At 53.9% G+C, this 17820-nt stretch overlaps 1 protein-coding gene across 1 annotated transcript in view; it reads left to right on the top strand.

Annotated features, from left to right (window-relative positions):
• The first annotated feature begins 13048 nt into the window (after positions 1–13048).
• LOC131209392 (GATA-binding factor C) overlaps positions 13049–17820 on the top strand; it is a 69264-nt gene continuing 64492 nt past the window's right edge. The window contains exon 1 of the mRNA XM_058202448.1: positions 13049–13235. Within this exon, the coding sequence (XP_058058431.1) occupies positions 13049–13235 (187 nt within the window). The remainder of the gene's footprint in view (positions 13236–17820) is intronic.

The raw sequence follows: 17820 nt of genomic DNA, 5'->3' as shown, positions 1-17820 counted from the left end.
TAGTCCGAACGGGGCAAAAAACCACGCAAACTAAGCCGTGGCACAGTGGCAAACAAAAAAAAAACGGCGAAGAAAAAGAGGGAAAGCAAAACTACAATCGAAACGAAACCACCACCCAAAACAATGATGTGGCCGGTAATGTGTCAGTGGAACATCTGTTAATCGTCAAACGATAGTATCGAGCCCATCGGGGGCTCACACATTCGGTCGGCCGGGAACTAACTGGCCCAGGGGCGTGCGGGGAAAAACTATGGTCTCCGAATTGTCGAGTGCGAGCTCTAATCAGTTCACATCTCTCCCGAGCCCGGCCCGGACCGGGCCGGCGCGACTCGAGCCCGAGTTTCGAGTGACAATCGGGCGACGAAATCTCGCATCAAAAATCCCTTCAGCCGTGGCCTCCGCGGGGTAGCACGGCCTTCGTTTTTTCCCACTCCTGGCTATGCTCGATTTTTTTTTCTTTGTGGGTAACTAGAAAAAGCATACGCTTTCCGATGCATCCGATGCGAGTGGTGCTGAATTTGGTGCTGAACATTGTTTACCGCCCCTGGGTGGCGTTTTCCGCCGAACCGAGCGGGGCAGATGGACAATTCAATAATGTGGCGGTGGCGGCGGTTGTTCGGCCCTAACTCGTTCCGTTCCGTGTGGAAAATGTCGAAAAGCGGTTGGTTTGATTGACAGCGTTAAAGGCGAGACATTCCGCCATTAGCCTGAAGCGCGTCCCCATCCGAATGGGACAGTGGAAGGTGGGCTTGGTGGATTGGCAGGGTGGCTGCCCGCAATTCCTCAATCTACCGGTGCCCTGTTTGCTGGTTACATTGACCGTCGCCATGGCGTGTGGCTGTGCACCCAAATCCTTCCAGCAGCCCGGAATAATGCCAAAAACCGAGCGGAAAGATGACACGTTTGGATGGTACTTATACACACGCAAGGAGATTACGAATCTTTGCGAGCTCTGCACGTTCCGAAAAATCTTTCCTCTCCAGCTCGTGGGCGAGGAGGACGGTGTGTTGCATATGTTTCGGCGGGACGGTGGGGCGGTTGGTGGGTGGTGAAACATTACACAAAACGAAAACCAAGAGCGAAAACCATTGCTCTTGCATCGGGAGCGTAAATTGCTGACAAACGAATTGCATCCCAGCGGGCAAAATCGCATGGCCGTGCGACACTTTTAGGCTTAAATTGGGCTTAAATTCCTTCAATTTAAGCCTAATTTAAGCATAAAAGTGTAGCGTCGCGAAATCCCGCGTCTTTCGCTAAAATCGTCAAAGTCCTAATGTTGCAGTGAAATATCGACAAACACCCAGAAGAGCGAGAACGAAAATCCTCTCGCTCACGTGGAAAAGGGATGGCGGTTGATACAAGTTGATGAAACGAATTTTGACTCGATTGTGGACCTGAGGGGTAAGAAACAGGGAAAAACGGGGAAAACCGGATTTTGCTTCGAACGGCCCGTAGCTCCGCCCATCGCGAAAAATGTAAAAAAAGTAGGCGTATCGAAAATGGCGGAAGGGAAAATGTGTTATACTGGTATACAAGCTGGTATACTGGTATACTGGTATACAAGGTATTTTGCGGTTTCGGAGGGTCGGACCCGTCCGCGCGCTTCAGTCGGTCGAAGAAGTCGAAGTCGGTCGGTCGGTTGCGCGTTGTTCACGTTTCCCGTTCCGTGTTGCTGGCTTTTCTTGGTTGTGCTTTTCTCCGTGTCCCGCATTGTGCCGTGCGTAGACGCGTGTATCACGTGTCACGGCCACTGGAGCTTAGTGCCAGACACTAGCCTTGCTACCGCAAGTAGTGACTTAAACAGCCCGTCCGCGAAATGATAGTGAAATACGGTGCCACACGAAAATGAAACAGAAAAACGGCGTGACTGTCCGCGGATAGTGAGCAGACCATCGGGGAAGTTTCAAACTATCCCCAGTGTTTGTCGGGGTTTGCTGCATTGTGCCGGAATTGTGAAGCTCAAGCTGCCCTTTAGGATTTGCGCACAACCTGTAAGTGTGAGTGTCAGTGTGTTTGTGGCTGGGTGCTGAAGGAAGGATAATACACTTCGGCGGTGCAAACAAACAAAACGGCACCAAGAACCGTTTCGATATCGTGTCCTGTTAAGCGAGCGCTTCACTGTTCTCAACGAGTGTGTTCTGGCAGCGGAATTGCAACACAGGCGGGCCTTTATCGGGCCAAGTTTATCGGGCGAAACAGGTGAGCGAGCCAGCGAGTGATTTACGGTCGTCCAGTGGCTAGGCGAAGAATCGAGCAGCGTGAAGCAGTTCAATCGAAATATTAGTACAAATGGTTACGCGCCCATGATGCTGGGTCGTGCTCGTAAAACTTTTCGGGATGCGCCACCCCATGCTGGGCCGACCCCCTTCCCAGTCCGGGGCCAACGGACTGCTCGAAAGCACCAGCAGAGCGCCAGCGTTTTATGGGGCTTTTGTGGTCCCCTTCGGAAAAGCACGTCTAAGCGCCAGACTAGAAACCGTTGTCCCAACGAAACCCACCGTGCGGCCGCCGATTTTTGCTTTGTGGCTGGCACCCAAAACACTGGATCACGTTATCGGCCCGATCGGATGGGGTGTCCGTTATCGGGTGTCGTAAATTGGTAATAAATTTAAAAATTTTGACACTTAAGTGCTGTTGATAACAATTTAATAATTGACGGGGCCACAGGGCCACATGTGCATTGGAGCGGGCCGGGCCACCGAATCGACACGGTGTTGCGACAAGTGAAATGAATGCATTAATTCGATTTGGCCCCGCTCACCCCGATGAGATCGATTAGGTTAAGGCTGTTACGAACGTGGGTCGCCTTACGGGGCCGTATCAGAACCAGTGTTCGATAGTGTCCCGATGGGTGTTTGTGATGATTGATAGGGCCACCGAAACGGGGCACAATTTACATGCCAAAGCGAGATCGAAGTTGTACGGTAAATAATTTCAAAAAGCCACTCAACTCAACTCAACTAAATTCCGTGGGGCCGTGGTCCAGTCCAGTTCCGTTCCGTTTTTCGGCGCCCCACAGAATAATATTATTCGAATAAGGGGCGCTATCTAATCAAATCATCAAGTCCAGCGAATGGCCGCCCGGGGGAGGGTGAGGAACGCGCGCGTAACAATATCATTCCCACCAAAAAGTAGCGCCAAAAAAAACACAACCTTAGTGGCGCAATGGTCAATCGAATCGAGATCTCCACCATCGTCCCTCGGTTTCTTATCGATCGATAGCGCACAACCGAAACGGAAAAAACGGTGCCTCCCAGGAGAGGACGTCGACGGTGTCACGATACAGTTGATTTGCTGTCGGGGTGCCTGTGTATCACTTCCGTTATCACACTCGGACAACACACCAGGCCGCGTAAGAAGATCAGGTGCGCCGGCGAGCGAGCCGACGGCAAAACGGGGTTTCGCCGGGCTCCGAAAGGCAACGTCCATCAACGTGTTGTGACGACGACGACGCCACGGAGAGTTCCCCGAGTGCTGCTGCTGTCGAGAAAAACCGAACCGAAATCGTTGTTGGTGCTTGTTAAACAGAGCGTTCCCCTTTTTCAGGTTCTGCCGCCAACAATGGTTTCGGGTTGTCGCGGCCGAAGAACTTGACACTGGGGCTGATAAGAGGCACAGTTCGCTCCGTCTCCGTCTCCCCGGAACTCCCTGGGGTGTAGCTCGTGACCCGACACCACAAGGCAACGGCCAGAGAGCGATCGATTGATTCTCGCTCGCTGGCGCATTCGAATAATGGCGATGCAAATTAGGTGCATCACCTGCACCGCAGACGACGAAAGGATGGCTAAAGGATGGGACGGATGTGACCGCTGCGTGGAAACAAATTTGTTATCGACAACAATGTTCCCATCTCATTAGCGGGGCCACGGCCGTTCGCCGGAAAGGATGCGCCGAACGAAACAAATGCGTCTCAATTAGGGGGGGCGAAACGGTCAATACCTTTTCGATGGAAAGTCCACAAAAGAGTGTGCATTGGTTATTGGAAACAAACTATCATCGTGGGCTAGAGTGCCGAAGCCGAGCCGAGTGAATGCCAAAAGGCCCGTTGTGAGTTGTTCCGCGTTTCGAGAACTTTTACATTAACCCACCGAACAACCGAAACACGGATGTTCTTGACTGTGCCCCGGCGAATCGGTCGGTAGCAGAAGATTATTAGTTTCTCCGAGAAGGCTCTTCCCCGGAACGGTCGCACCCGCCGGTGGGTTGGTCGAAAAATTAAATTTTAATTAATTTTCTTAATTGACCGTGATTTGTTTTCGATCGGACGCGACCTCCAAGCGATCGTGTTGTGCGTGGACGATGCACCTTCCCGATGGGATGTGCGAAGGGTTTCATTCATTGGATGGCCCCCGTGTCGCTGGAGTCGAATGTTTGGGGTGTTGCGCTCCGTTTAGCGAGGAGCGTCTTGCAATGAGGAGGACGACGATGGAGTAAGAAACTCGAAAAATCAATAAATCAAAACGGCTGCGCGTCAATTGAGCGCCGTCGTCGTCCCGAGCCGATTCCCTCGGAGCTCGGTTTCGATCGATCGAGGGCCCGGGACGCTGCAGGATAGTTCACCAGCAACTCCTTCGACCGCCGGGCGGGCTACCGCGTCCGCGTGTTGCGTGCGTTTCTCTTCCCCTGGTCCTAGCGCTCGGTTCACGGTGTGCGCAAGAAAAATGACTCCGTGACACCTTGCGTATTGTCGAAATTGAATCCATCCAGAGGATGAGCATCCTACCTTTCGGTGAGGAAGGTTCGGTTTTTTTTGTTGGTTTCTTTCGGATCTTCTCGCTCTCCAATTTCCTCCGACCACAATTATTGCCGCCCGGGGGCCAAGCAACACTTGAAAACTTTCACGGCACACAAGCGGCCGGCCGGCTGGAAAACAATTGTTGCGAAGAGGATCGATGGACTCCCGACTCCCGTGGCGTTCGAAATAGACCTGAACCGCGTGCGACGCAGAAGTACCCTGGGCGGCTTAAAACAAACCGCTGGGACCTCTGGGACGCGAGCGAGAGAATGAGAAGAAATATTCCAACGCACACTGGCCTCGGATCGATAATTTCAATTTAATATTTTGACGCTTTTGGCCGGCGCGCTGGACGCGAACCATTTATCATCGGCCTAACCAGCGCGGCAGCACAGCATCCTTACGCCCGCTCCCGGAGGTCTTCAGCCCGCGTTCCTTCGGGGGCCCCACGGGGTGACCCGACCCGGTCCGGCGCGATCCGGGAGTATTAATTAATTACTCAAATACATCCCCCGAATGTGTGCGGCTTCGGTTGTGCCAAAGTGCCAACGGAGAAGAAAGCTATTGATTGTTGGCTGGAAGTGACCCAAGATGCCACCGGTGGATTGGGGCCCGGACCTTTCAGCCGGTTGTCTAATCAGCTCCGCCGGTCGCTAGACAATTTATCACCATAAATTGGTCGGCCATTGGAGCGCAATTATGGTATTGCCACCCGGCGGTTGGACGGGTGGAGAACAGGTTCGGGACGCGATCGGAAACGATCGGAACAATCGAACAATCCGGATTATGCTTCGGCTCGGCGTGGCGCGGGTTTCTTTTGGTGTGTTGTTATGGTTCGAGGGGGGCAGTTTCGCGTTTTTTGCAGGCCTCCCCCAGGTGGCCCCTCGGTGGTCGCGTGCGTGCGTGCGTGCGAGAGTGCAGCATTTGCGTGCTGTGTTGCCGATCGTGTCAAAGATAGACGGCCGGCGATCTCGCGCTGCGCGCTTGAGTGATGTGATAAGTGATTGAGATTTATTGACTGTCGATCGCTCTTTTCCTTAGCGCTGCGCTGCGGTGCCTCGGAAGATATCGGATGCCCTCGGATGTGGCCTCTTTAAATTCTTGCACCGCCGCATAGCGAAGCTCGAGCGAAAGCTAAAGACCGCAGGGCCGTCCAGAGTTTTGGCTGAGTAAATTTTTCTCCCGCTCGGAAAAAGGCTTTTCGGGTGGAAAACACAAAAACAAAGATCTCCCCACCGAGCGGAGTCGTCGGCCGACCGACTTAACGGTGGATAAATTACAAAGAGTCCCGCGGCGCGCGAAGCAATTATTCAAATTAATCTACCGTTGCGCTGCACTTGCGCGACGCTGGCTTTCGTGGCTCTAATTTTGGGGTTTCCGTATTACATGCTTTTTGCTCGCTTCCTCTCGGTCTCGGTCTTTGGCTTTTCCTTTGTTGGCTGTGGCGCGCGCGCGCGCGCGGATCGCGTTTTTCTTCCGAATCCGTCCGAAACCGTCACCTAAAAAATCGTCCACCGAGACGGGAGTGGTGCAGTTTCGAGGCGGCCGAATCCCGCAGCAATTGGGAGGTTCGAACGGTTGGGGGAAAAAATAAAGAAACCAAAAAGAAGCCCCACGAAACTCCCGGGACCCTGGGACCAATGTCCCACGGCCAACGACATGTTGTTCCGTTGGAGCCCGCGATTAAGACGGGTGCGGCTGTTTATGGCCACACGGTGGGTGTTGAAATGGCCAGACTTTGGTCAGAGTCGCGACTCGAGAGCTGCTCGGGGGCCGCCCGGCACCGTGAGTGAGTCAGTGTGGTGGTGCAGGCCGTGTGCAGGCGGCTCGTGATTTGTGCGCACGATCCGGTCAACTGATTCGCGCTGGGCTGGGTACGCAAATGGGCGCACACACGACCCCAGGGGGGGCTCTAAGTCACTCCAGGTCGGCCGCACGTCTGTCGCTTCGAGTTTTCCGCTCCGGTTGAGATCGATACAAGCGCTGCGTGCGTGCCCGAAACAGTTTCCCCGGCCAGCGAATGAGGCTTTCCACTTTAAGATTAGCGAAAGCCGATAGGTTGCCAGCGTAGTGGACAATAAACAAACATAAAACGAAAGTTTGAGAGACCGCCTTGGTCGCCGTGTCTTCCTTCGGGCGGCTTCATCGAATTAATTCACCACCGTGGCCATCGTCACCGTGGTTTTGCGTAAGGGAAAAATTATGCAAATCTCCAGCATTTAACACTCACTTTTCGGAGTTTGTTCAGAAATTGTTTTTGTTTTGGGAGCGCCAGTCTGTGTCGTAGATCACGGGGCGATGGTGATGATTTGAGGGGAGGGTGATAAAGATAACGGAACGGGCGCGGTGTGCGCGATGGATTGTGCATCGGAATGGGCCCCTTATTATGTTGTCTTGTGTTTCCATTAGCGGCGTACCGTTTTATTAATATGCACCCATTTTGCCTATTTTCGTTACTAATTTTATGGTGGCCAGCACCGTCATTTGGGTTATTTGAATTTTTAACCCATCAACTTCACTTTTTAAAGTATCGGTACTGACCAGATAAAGTCGTCTTTTGAGACCCGAGACCGAGTATCGTGTTTTCGAGAAATCATAACGCTCCGAACGGCATATCAGTGGCCGTTCGAGTTCGAAGCCCACCGCAGACTCGGCAGCCATTAACGGGCAGCGACCAGCTTTAATTAGTGGAAAGAACAGCGTCTGTTTGTCCTGCCGTAACATTACATGATTTTATGGTGCTCCCGGTCCCGGAATGGAGCGGCTGGGATTTCCAGAAACCCATCATCCGGAGCCACAGATCCCACAGGGAAACGTTGGTTGGTCCATCCGGTCGCGCGTGATGCTCACAATAAATTGGTACAAAGCCCGGGGAGAACACACAAACTAAAAGAAAAAAATAAACCCAACGAAGGAAGTCCTCACTGGCCTGGCCGGTGGTGCTCAACATAAAACTCGCCCTGCAACCTGTGCTTCACGGGTGCAGCCGGATCGGGCCCACCACGGGTGGGAAATTTACCACCTTTTTCATCGTCCGGATCCCTGTCGAGAATTTGGAAACGATTCGAAACGCGAGCGAGCGAGCGAGAGAGAGAGCCCCCGAAGGAGCCTCAATCGAGGAACGAAAGGGCTTTCTGGGGGCCGTTAGTTGTTGTTAGTCATTTGTAACTACTCTTAACGATCAACCTTCTCTCGCTCGCTCTCTCTCTTTCTTGGAGTTTTCCTCATTCTCGTAAAAACCGTAGTACAATCGTATAATATAAGTTAACGACAGTAACGAACAAAATGAACGCGAACGGCCAGTGATTAAACTGAACCAGCAGCAGCAGCAGCACACAACACGACAAACAAATACAAACAAAAGCAGCGAGGCAAACCCACCCGATTCGATTCGGAACGAAATTAAACGAAAACCGGGTTTCTGCCGGGTGGGGTTGGTCGGTTGGAAAATCGTAAAACCCGACCATTGCGCTGACCAACTGGAACCGGGCGTCTAATTGCGATCGGGGGGCCCGTTCGGACCCTCTACTGTGTGAGAGAGTCTGTGCGAAACCGGCCAACCGGTTGGACCCAACAAGGACGCGAACAGCGCGGTGGGAGCGATTCTTCTCCTGTGCTTCGTGAAGTGTTCTTTTGCTGCCCTCAAAAACAAATGGTGGACACTTCGAACCAAAGAGGAGCGCTAGGAGCCCCAACGGAACACTTTTTTAATATTATTGTATATTATTTTATAAGGGAAAGCCTTCGGCAAACAAAAAGCACATCAAGACAGAACAACAAAACCTGCATGATTTTTCATAAACAACCTAAAAGGGAAGCACCCGGACCGGAATTCATTATGGCTACTGTCGGTAGTGTCTTCACCGCTACTTACCGCTTTCTTGCTGACTCGAATGGCCAACGATGCAGTGTCGCAAGTGACGCTCGTTAGGCGTTGATAGTTTCGGCTTTTACTGCCTGTCGAAGCGATGGGCCCCCGTTGGGAAGGATCAACGAAACACAACTCAACAATCAGCAACGGCGAAAGAGAAGGACCGCCGAGAGGTTGTGCTCTGATTTTTCATTTTTAATTTGGCTCGCCGATTTCTGATTGAAACTGAGTGCCGGTGGCCCCCCTCGGGTGACACTGCTGGTGTGCGTTACATTTGTTTTACGATAGCGTCATGATTTTGATGGGACGTATAACGTGCATAAATGAGACCCCCATTAAGCCGTCCGGTAGGCAGATCAGTGACCAGAGATGGCCACCGGAATTGGCCCCGACTACGAACCACTAGAGAGTGAACCCCCCCCCCACGGGGGGCTCTGTTTTATGGTCGAGCGTTACTTTTTTGTTCATAACAATAATATATTTTTTCTCCACCGTCGTCGTCGTTTTTTTTCGCTTCCCATTCGACGAATTGCGGAGATCGGCCAGCGAACCACACCAGTCCGGCTCCCGACGGGTGGTGAAGTTACTACTTTTATATTATTATTTCACTTACTACTGTTTGGGGCCAGACTTTCCCGCCGAGCCGGCAACCGGCCGGCAACCGGCGGGGAGCCGGCGACCAGTTAATGAGTCGCAAAAGACTCCAAACTCCACTCGAACTCCACTCGGGGGCCGCCTCGGCACGGCCTTTGCCTCTGTCGTAAAAGGCTGAAGGGTACTATAAAATTACAGTACCAATTGTCGTCGTAAAACTGACAGAACTGAGTGAGATCCGTCGTCGGGCTCGCGGAGCGCACGGGCACAAAATGGCGTCTGCCATTCAACAACCCCGGCTTGCCCGGGGGTTCCACGAGCGAGCGGCAGGACATTAAACATATTTTTATTATGATGTTGCCACTTGCTCGGTTTTATGCCCGGTGCCCTTGGGGTCCCTTGATCAGGCTTTATGGGCAGGAAATTCGGCAGCCAACTACTTGCGACTTTGATTTCGGAGCTACGGTTGGTCGGGTCAGTGTCCCACGTACGGAAAGCGCATCGGGATTCGATGTTTGCCTCGGTCGGAAGCTAAGGTGACATGGTTGCAATCGAGATCCCCCCCCCATCGGATCATAACAGGGCGCCATCACCGTGTTTTTGCTACTATCAACCCTCCCAAACTCCGGCCCGGCCCTTACTCGGCCGGGTGTGCCGTTTCTTGCCCGTACAACGCGCCTGGCCTGGCAAAAGGTCTGGTGATTTAATTACGGCCCAACGGGTCCCGGGGAGCACACGGAAGCCAACGGTGCTGCCGAAAGAGAACGAAGCAAACGCGAAGCAAACACTAACAAGCTTGTTGGTGACACTTCCAAAACTATCGGCCCCGCCTGGGTGCGCCCGCGAGGAAGGTGTTCCCGTCGCGTACGGCACGAACCCCACTGCCGTTGGTCCCCCCACACGCCACGTTTCGATTCCCCAAAGACCTGGCGATGGAAATGGCGGAGAGCCCCGGTTGGGTGAAAACTTGTGGCAGGAAATGTCGCCATTAAAATCGATGAACACTCTAGCTAATGGTGGCGCTGGTGGTGGTGCTGGGATGGTGGTGGCGAAAGGGGTGCTCCTGACACCGACGCCGGGCACGGCACGGCACGAGAGGGACCTGCCATAAAATTAAATTATTCAATTGAATACCATTGGCAACTTCCAATCGATTAGGTGTCGATGGCAGTGTCTCGGCTTCGATCGGTTTCCCTCCGCCATCGGATTGGGTGGGTTTGGACCCCCTCATTTGAGCCATGCGAAGTGGAACTCCGTTGCGTCTATTACTGTGAGACATTCCCAAAATTCGATACTATTTAATTGCAATGTGAGCAAAAAAACGAAAAATTTACGTTTAAGGATATTCCATCTACCGTTGAGTAGATTGTCCAAAGTGTGGCAAACATTTGCAATAGAAACAGGAAAAACAACATACCAAAATCACAAATTAGCCGGAAGCAGGCCGGAAGGGAGGCCGAGCTTCCAAATGGACGCGAAACGCGAACAGGAAACATGATACGCCGCGGTCGTCGAGCATCGTCGGAAACGGAGGAAGTGCCCGAGATGTCGCTCCATCCCATCGGCCTTTTGGCTGGCCTTCAGCCCCCCGCTCGGTGACACCCGGTGGCAGAGGTCCCAGGACCCGTATCGATTACTCCGCTCCGCTCCGGCCAAACAGCTTCATTGTTGCAGCAGCAACAGCAGCAGCATTGTTGCGCGTTGCCAGCCGTTGAAAAATTGTAACCAACGCGAGGCGAGTTTGAGGGACGAACCCCGGGCCCTTTTCGGTGCGGCGGCCTTCCCTTCCGTTCCCGCTGCGATTCTTCTCGAGGCGTGCCGCGCACAACGGTACTCTCTGTGCGCCAAGCCGTGGCCCGCCTCAGCTTTGTGCAATTGATATTTTATGCAGAGCGCATTTGCAAACAAATGCGGCCCTACGGCCGCCGCCGCCACCGCCGTTCGATCGGTGGGATAGGTTCTGTGACGCACGCGGCCCCGGCCCGTTGTTTGTGCGCCATTTTGTGAGGGCCTTCCTTTGCCCTCGGGCGGGAGGTTGAAGAAGTTCGAAGGATCCTTGAAGCGGCGCTTATCGCGGCGCTACCATCGCTACCCGTGCTGTATGCGTCGAGTGGCACCGTCATTGTGTGAATGCAGCCTCCGTTCTGCTGACGACATTCGAAGCATAGCTTGAAGAAGACTTTACGGGTTTTGAAAAGATGTCAATTGTAACTGAACTTTGCCGTGTGATGGCCAATCGACGCCAATCACAGTAAATTCGCTGCTACTTTTTTTTTGCACAACGAGAGCCGTTACTTAATGCATTTTTATCTGCCCCGTTTTCTAACGGTGGTCAATAATCCAGTCGGCCAGTCAGCAACATCAGGTGGGCAGCGTTTCGGTGGGCCATAAATCACCACGTAACCGAGCCACGACCGGGCCGTGACACTGCTCACAGCAATCACGCACTATCGCCTAGTTCTACACACATCGTCGATAGCATCCGATGATGGCTTTTGTTGCGCCCACTGTCGATTGTGCACCTTTCGCGTATCAGCGAACGCGGATCGAGTGTCCGACGGGACCCCCAGACGATGACCTAAGCGTACGACGAAAGCGGATCCTTATCGTCTTCTAGGCCCTCCTGGGCTGGGCACGGGCCGAGAAGACGCTGATAACAATCCGACGGCACCAACGGGGCTTCCGATAAGCAATGGTCCAGTGAGAGCAGTCCACGGGTCACATCGATTCACACGAGGCACGAGAGATGCCGGTCTTCCGCTTACGGGCCAAAGGCCAATTTTCCGCCTTATTTAAGCCACTGATTACTAACATTGCTACCTATTTGTTTCTCTCTTTCCCCGTTCGCGCACAGGTTAAACGGCAGTTCAACGAGCCATCCCGGGCATAGGTGAACCCGACCTGTTCGGCAGAGTCGTGAAGCTCCGAATTTTCCCCGGGCAGATTGGAGAACACAATTTGTTTCACCCCGAGTGAACAGCCAAATTTGGGTATAAATTACACCGAAAAGACGATGGAAAAACGTGCCGAAGATTGAGGAGCGCCGGATCCGGAAGAACAGTCGTGACGCGTGAAGACGAAGAACGGAATCGTACCGAAACGACACCACGCGACCAACGAAACCGCGGAATGATAGTTATCGGTTATTATTATTTCGTTTAAATGACGTACGAACAAAGGAGGCAGTGCAACCGCAGCTAACGCATTCCGTTGTCCCTCCCGAAACCCCGCTCGATCGCGCCGCGCTTTTCTCATCGACGAATCGGATTTTTCCGCGAGGAGTGATTCGTTCGGTTCCATTCGATCCTCCATTTTGTAACCACCACACGGTGCGGTGCGTGTCTACCGTTTTTTTTTTTTGAGCGTCCGCGAGGCTGTTTGTGTTGTGCATATTCGCGGCGTGCGAGAGAAAAGGGGAACAAGATTGAGATTGAGAGAGCGAGAGAGAACTCGAACTGATGCGCAATCGCGGTGGTAATCGGACACGGTGAAGATAAGTGCGCGATTTATTTGCTGTGCGAACAACCATGCACGGCGGCAGCATCGCAGGAGGCTGTGCGGTGACGATGGACGGTGAGCGGCTCACGGGGAAAAACTGAACAGTAGCGCCCAGTTAGTGTCAGCGAAGCGGCCAGCGTAGCAGTAAACCCGGGGGCCAGAAAGCCCGGCCAAAAGGACCTCCCGAGAGCCCGGAGTGTGTGCGTCCGTTTTGGTGTGTCGCACGCGTCGTGTAAGTGTGCGTGACGGCCCGGTGAGTGAGTGGCAAGTGAGTGAAAATACGGTAGCCGGCGATACCGATTAAAAACGGAGGAAAAAGGGAAAACAAACGAATCGAAAATTTAGCCACCATGGATATGACATCGGCAGCGGAAGCGCGCAGCTGGTACGACAACCAGCGGCTCGGCGGCTCGCCGGGCACGTCGGCCGCCCTCGGCCACCAGACGGCGGCGGTCGACCCGTCGGAAATGAATCCGTTCTATCCGCTCGAAAATGGCTCCCACCGACGCTACTACCCGACCAGCTATGGCCCGCACGGTAAGTCCGGCACCGGAAACCAATTTCAGGACTTTCAGGAACGCAGAATCTAAACATCATCTCAACCCCCAAGGGCCTCAATCGAACGTTCGACGAGTACAGCCCTTGACCCTACAGCCTGAAGACGTGCCTGAAGCGCCGCGGCCACACCGTAGAGTGCCGGTTCATTTTCAATTACATAAGAAAAGTAATTAACAATAATTACACAACAACCGCGTGGTAGGGCCGCGCGCCAGGGCCACGGGGAAGCGACAGCGAGCGACGAAAAGTTGCAATGGAGATTTCCATCAAGGCGATGCGAAACGGCGCTCGTCGCGCGGAAATGTAATTATTCTGCACGCCAAAAACCGCCAAACCCAGGGCCCAGGGCCAGCAACCCTCCCCCCCCGCTGGACATAGTGACTGACGAACCCATCAGCGGCGAGGTGTAATTACTTTATCATTGAACCGTTTTTCGGGCGCACGCGCGACTCTCGGGTTCGTCGCTTGCCGTGCCGTTGAAGGTTTGTGTTGGCTTCGCGCTGCGCACCGGCGTCAATTGCATGGTTTGACGCGCCGTGGTCTGTTCGTGCCAGAATGCAATTCTGGCTGGGAACCGTGGGCCGGGGACCGTCCTCCCGCCCCGATGGTCCATCCCGTCGCTGTCTGGCTTCTTGTCCGATTCGCGTGCAACATTCGCGCGCGCGCGCTTCGTGAGTGAAATGCTGTTCCGGCGCGATAGGGAAATTAGATTCCAACGAGGAGGACCACCACTCGAGCTTCGAGCGACTGCTGCCGGGTAGCTGCCGGGTCTCGTGAGCAGCGTAATTAAAAGATGCTTAATCGAGGCGCTCGGGCAATGGCGGATTTTGGAGGGCCCCGAGTAGCGAACGAGCGAGTTTTAACGAAGTTCGTAACGGAACGGGCCGGTCATTTTTCATGCCCGTGTTTTGTTTTCTTGTTTGCCCCCTTCCTTGGAGTCGTGATTTTTGGGGGGCAACCAAAACGGGGGGCCCCCTTCTTGCGATCGCTCATCAGCATAAAACATTATTTAACGTTCCACTTTGTACTCCATTTCATCCACCTATTTGATTTGATTGGCTTTGATGCGCAATAAATATCGTATTCGCGTTTCACAATCAGCCCCGCGCGCCATTGGGCGCTGGGGACCTTCCCGGCGCACCTGGCCCGAACGTAGATTTTTAATTTAAATATTTGATTTACTTCCCGGCTACCAGCAGCCGGACAGCACCGGAATGAAGCCCCGGGTTTTCTCGCGTCCTATCGATCAACCTGCTAGGTGTCTAGGCTTCTGGTGCTTGCGCTCCTCGCTCCTCGCTGGGATCGTCTTTCCGCGGGGAGATGGTGGCCGACCAAAAAAAAGCGTTTTACGATTCCTAGGAGGTGGTTAATTTTTTATTGTGCCCCTGCCTGCCACAGGACCGGCCGGCCTCCGCGCAAAGTAAACAAGACAACGGACGGGGACAACGCGCCCCCTGAGAGAGAGCCACGGGGACAGCTCGGAGAGCCGAGAGTGATTGATTGATATCTCATCACTCGACTCCGAACGTTTACGAGCCTCGGCGGGCGTGCGGAGTGGAATCGACGGCCACTGCAACAGGCTGGCACATCGGCCCGGCTCCTGATGACTGTTTCTTTTGGTCGCTTTGGCCTGCCCGGGCGAGTGGCGACGATCATAAAATAATCGATAACATGATACGCGGTTGTCCCGTGCGTGCATTAGCATTTCGGATAGTTTTCGGTGCTTCCGTGCTGGGGCCTCCCCTTCCCTGCCCTCTGCCCGCCGGTCCACGGTTTTGCGTTTCGCCAAGGTCGGTCTATTCGGGGACGGGCCCGGTCGGGCGATCGCTTTATTATCGGGGCAACTATTTTTGGGCTATTTTATGAGTTTCTTCAGGTCCGCTGGTGGTGCTGTGCTGGGTCCTCGTCTGACTTTGGAGTGACTCTTGGGAAGCGGACGAGAAACGGCTCGTTGACTTTCTGTCGCTGCCGTCGGAACTGATCCAAGACAGTCTAATTCAATCAGACACTCCGTCTGGCCGAGGGCGGGATCCATTTTTTTTGTTATCGCTCTCCTCTTCTATATTTCATCTGCCCGCATAATGAGGCCGCTAGACAAGCCGTCCGCGCGGCGTGTCGCGCAAAACATTTGCGCACTCCGAAACAATCGGGGATCTCCAGCACTCTGGCGCAGGCTAGACAAGGGCCAGCCAAATCCTTCCCGCCAGAGTGTGCAATTAATTGCTACTTTCCGTGCGCCGCGACCGACCGACCGACCAGGACCAAGGGCCACGGGCGCATTAATCGGCAAAAGTTAATCTGTCATCTCGCGGGCTGATGTCTTAATTGAAGCTAATTACCACATTTGTGTCCGAAACGCGCGCGAAGACGCCGAGGTCGGGACGTGACCGGCCGCACGACGCACAGGACTGCATTAAGGCGAAATCCTTTTCAGTGACTAGGACTCCCGAGCGAGCGTCAGAGAGAGAGAAAGAGAGTGGCCGCGAGCCGCGTTTCGAGCGATGGTGCAGCGCCACTTAAAATTCCAGCGCCGGCAGACACCGACGGACGGACCGGCCGAAGGGACACCCCGAGCCCCGCTGGTGATCGTGGCCCCAAGATTGACGACGATGACGTCCGCGGGCTTTCTCTTTCAGCCGCTCCGGCGACGCCACCGGCGGACCAAACACCAACAATCAAACTGTCATAATTCAATTTAGCGACCCGGCTACCAGATCGGCCGCCGGGGCTTCTGTTTGGCCGGTCGCCGATCAAAAACATATGCGCCAGTGCGTGCGTGGGGAGTCCCATCGCGCCGGGTCGAGCGCCACCGAGCGCTCCACTTTTGTCGGCGTCGCTCAAACGCATGGCGCGCATATGTTGCCGCCGCCGCCGGTTGGCGTAGGACGATCATATTTCGATGATCGCACCTTCGCCCGACCCTGGCCGGAGATTGAGCACCAGACACAGAGAGACAGAGAGAGACGGAGAGAGAGAGATCGGTCGGTCTCGCCGATCGACAGAGCCCAAATTAAAGGCTTTCCTTAATAAACACATTAAAACAAATAAGTGCTCATTTTTGGCGGCGTCGTGTGTTTTAGAGCCACGTTTTGGGTTTTCTTCCCTCTCTTTCGGTCTCTTTCTGTCACACTCTAACCCAGCCGGATTGCGTTTGAGATCATCATCGATCGGCGAATTCGAACGACGCGCGCGCGCCCGCTCTAGTTAAGGAGGCCGATCCTGGAAAGTGCTCCAAATGTAACCAGGCACCATTAAGCAGGGACAGTCGCAGGGCAACAGCGGCCACACGGTGCAGGTTAATCCGCTAAAAGGTTTTTTTGTGTGCTTCGATCACCCAAGAGCGCGTGTGCCAGACGTTCTGGTTCGGGCCATGTTTCGGTTTTTTTCCTCCATTTCTTTTCCACGAAAACATCGGCCAGCCCTCGACGGCGTCGGTCTGGGGCTCGAAAAAATTGCAAGATCATGCTAAATAAAATCAAACTATGTTACAACATTCTCCAGCGGTTCGAAGGACCGCAGCAGGGACCGTAGCGGCCGACAGAGACATGGCTCCGCTTCGGTGGAGAAATGGGAAAATATTTTGAAATGCGTTTCTTCGAATTCCTTTCCACGTGTGCCACACGTGTGTGCCGCACATGTGCCGGGTCACAGGCGCGTTCGACGGTGATCCTGTCGTAATCCTGTACCGATTGACACGCAGCTCTGTTCCGTGTAAAAATCCCGCCCGCCGGGTGTTCCAGGAATCGAGGGGCCATTGATTGCGGCCACTTGGGCTTAGGGGGGCAATAAAATTCAATCACCAAACTGCCCGATGGCCATCAAATGCGCCATTCGACACACGAGCTCCTAGCGGCCGCACGGCCCTTCCGTTTGTCTGGCGCGTTAGTGGAGCCAAAGGTCGTTAATTAAAGGGACGCGGGAGGAGCCGATTAACTACCGATCGTCAAACTGGCACCGATAGCTGTTTGCGGGGTCCCTCCTAATGCTAGAGATCTGAGCTGTAGAGGCGCCTTTAAATCCTAGCAAAAAACCCAGACGACTGTCTGTTGATGATACGAAACATAATAAAATTGATTGCCGAATCTTTGTTGCCGAGGCGAGGCTCTTCGGCTAGGAAATTTAGGCAGAAAGGCCACTAATTTGGGTGTGTACTGTCCATAGACCATCAGAACCGCTCAGCGAGGACTTGCCCGATGGATGTGGGGCTCTTGCGTGACGCACGGTGTCGCAGGATCCGCTGCTGATGCGTGTGTGCGATCGTGGCGATAGTACGATCATCACACCGAGCCCTGTAAAAACGGCCATAAATAGCTATGCGTGTGTCCGAGCGTGGTGCACGTGCTCGGCTTGTAGATCATTTCAGTGCGCTTAATGAGCTTTTAATGAATCGAATGCATTCACACGCTCTTCAGCGCCGATGCAGATGGGTTGGGCCCTGCGCACGCGCGCGTGCAGCATTGAAGCGCAGTGAAGCTGTCCGCAAGCGAGCGAGCATGAACGCCAGGTCTGACAGGCTCGGCCCGCAAGGGCATAACACCGGAAGCGAGCAGAAGGGTGCCGAAGC

The sequence above is a fragment of the Anopheles bellator genome, chromosome 2 (genome assembly GCF_943735745.2).
Source record: "Anopheles bellator chromosome 2, idAnoBellAS_SP24_06.2, whole genome shotgun sequence".
Taxonomy (NCBI): domain Eukaryota; kingdom Metazoa; phylum Arthropoda; class Insecta; order Diptera; family Culicidae; genus Anopheles; species Anopheles bellator.
This window is presented reverse-complemented; position numbering and strand designations above follow the sequence as displayed.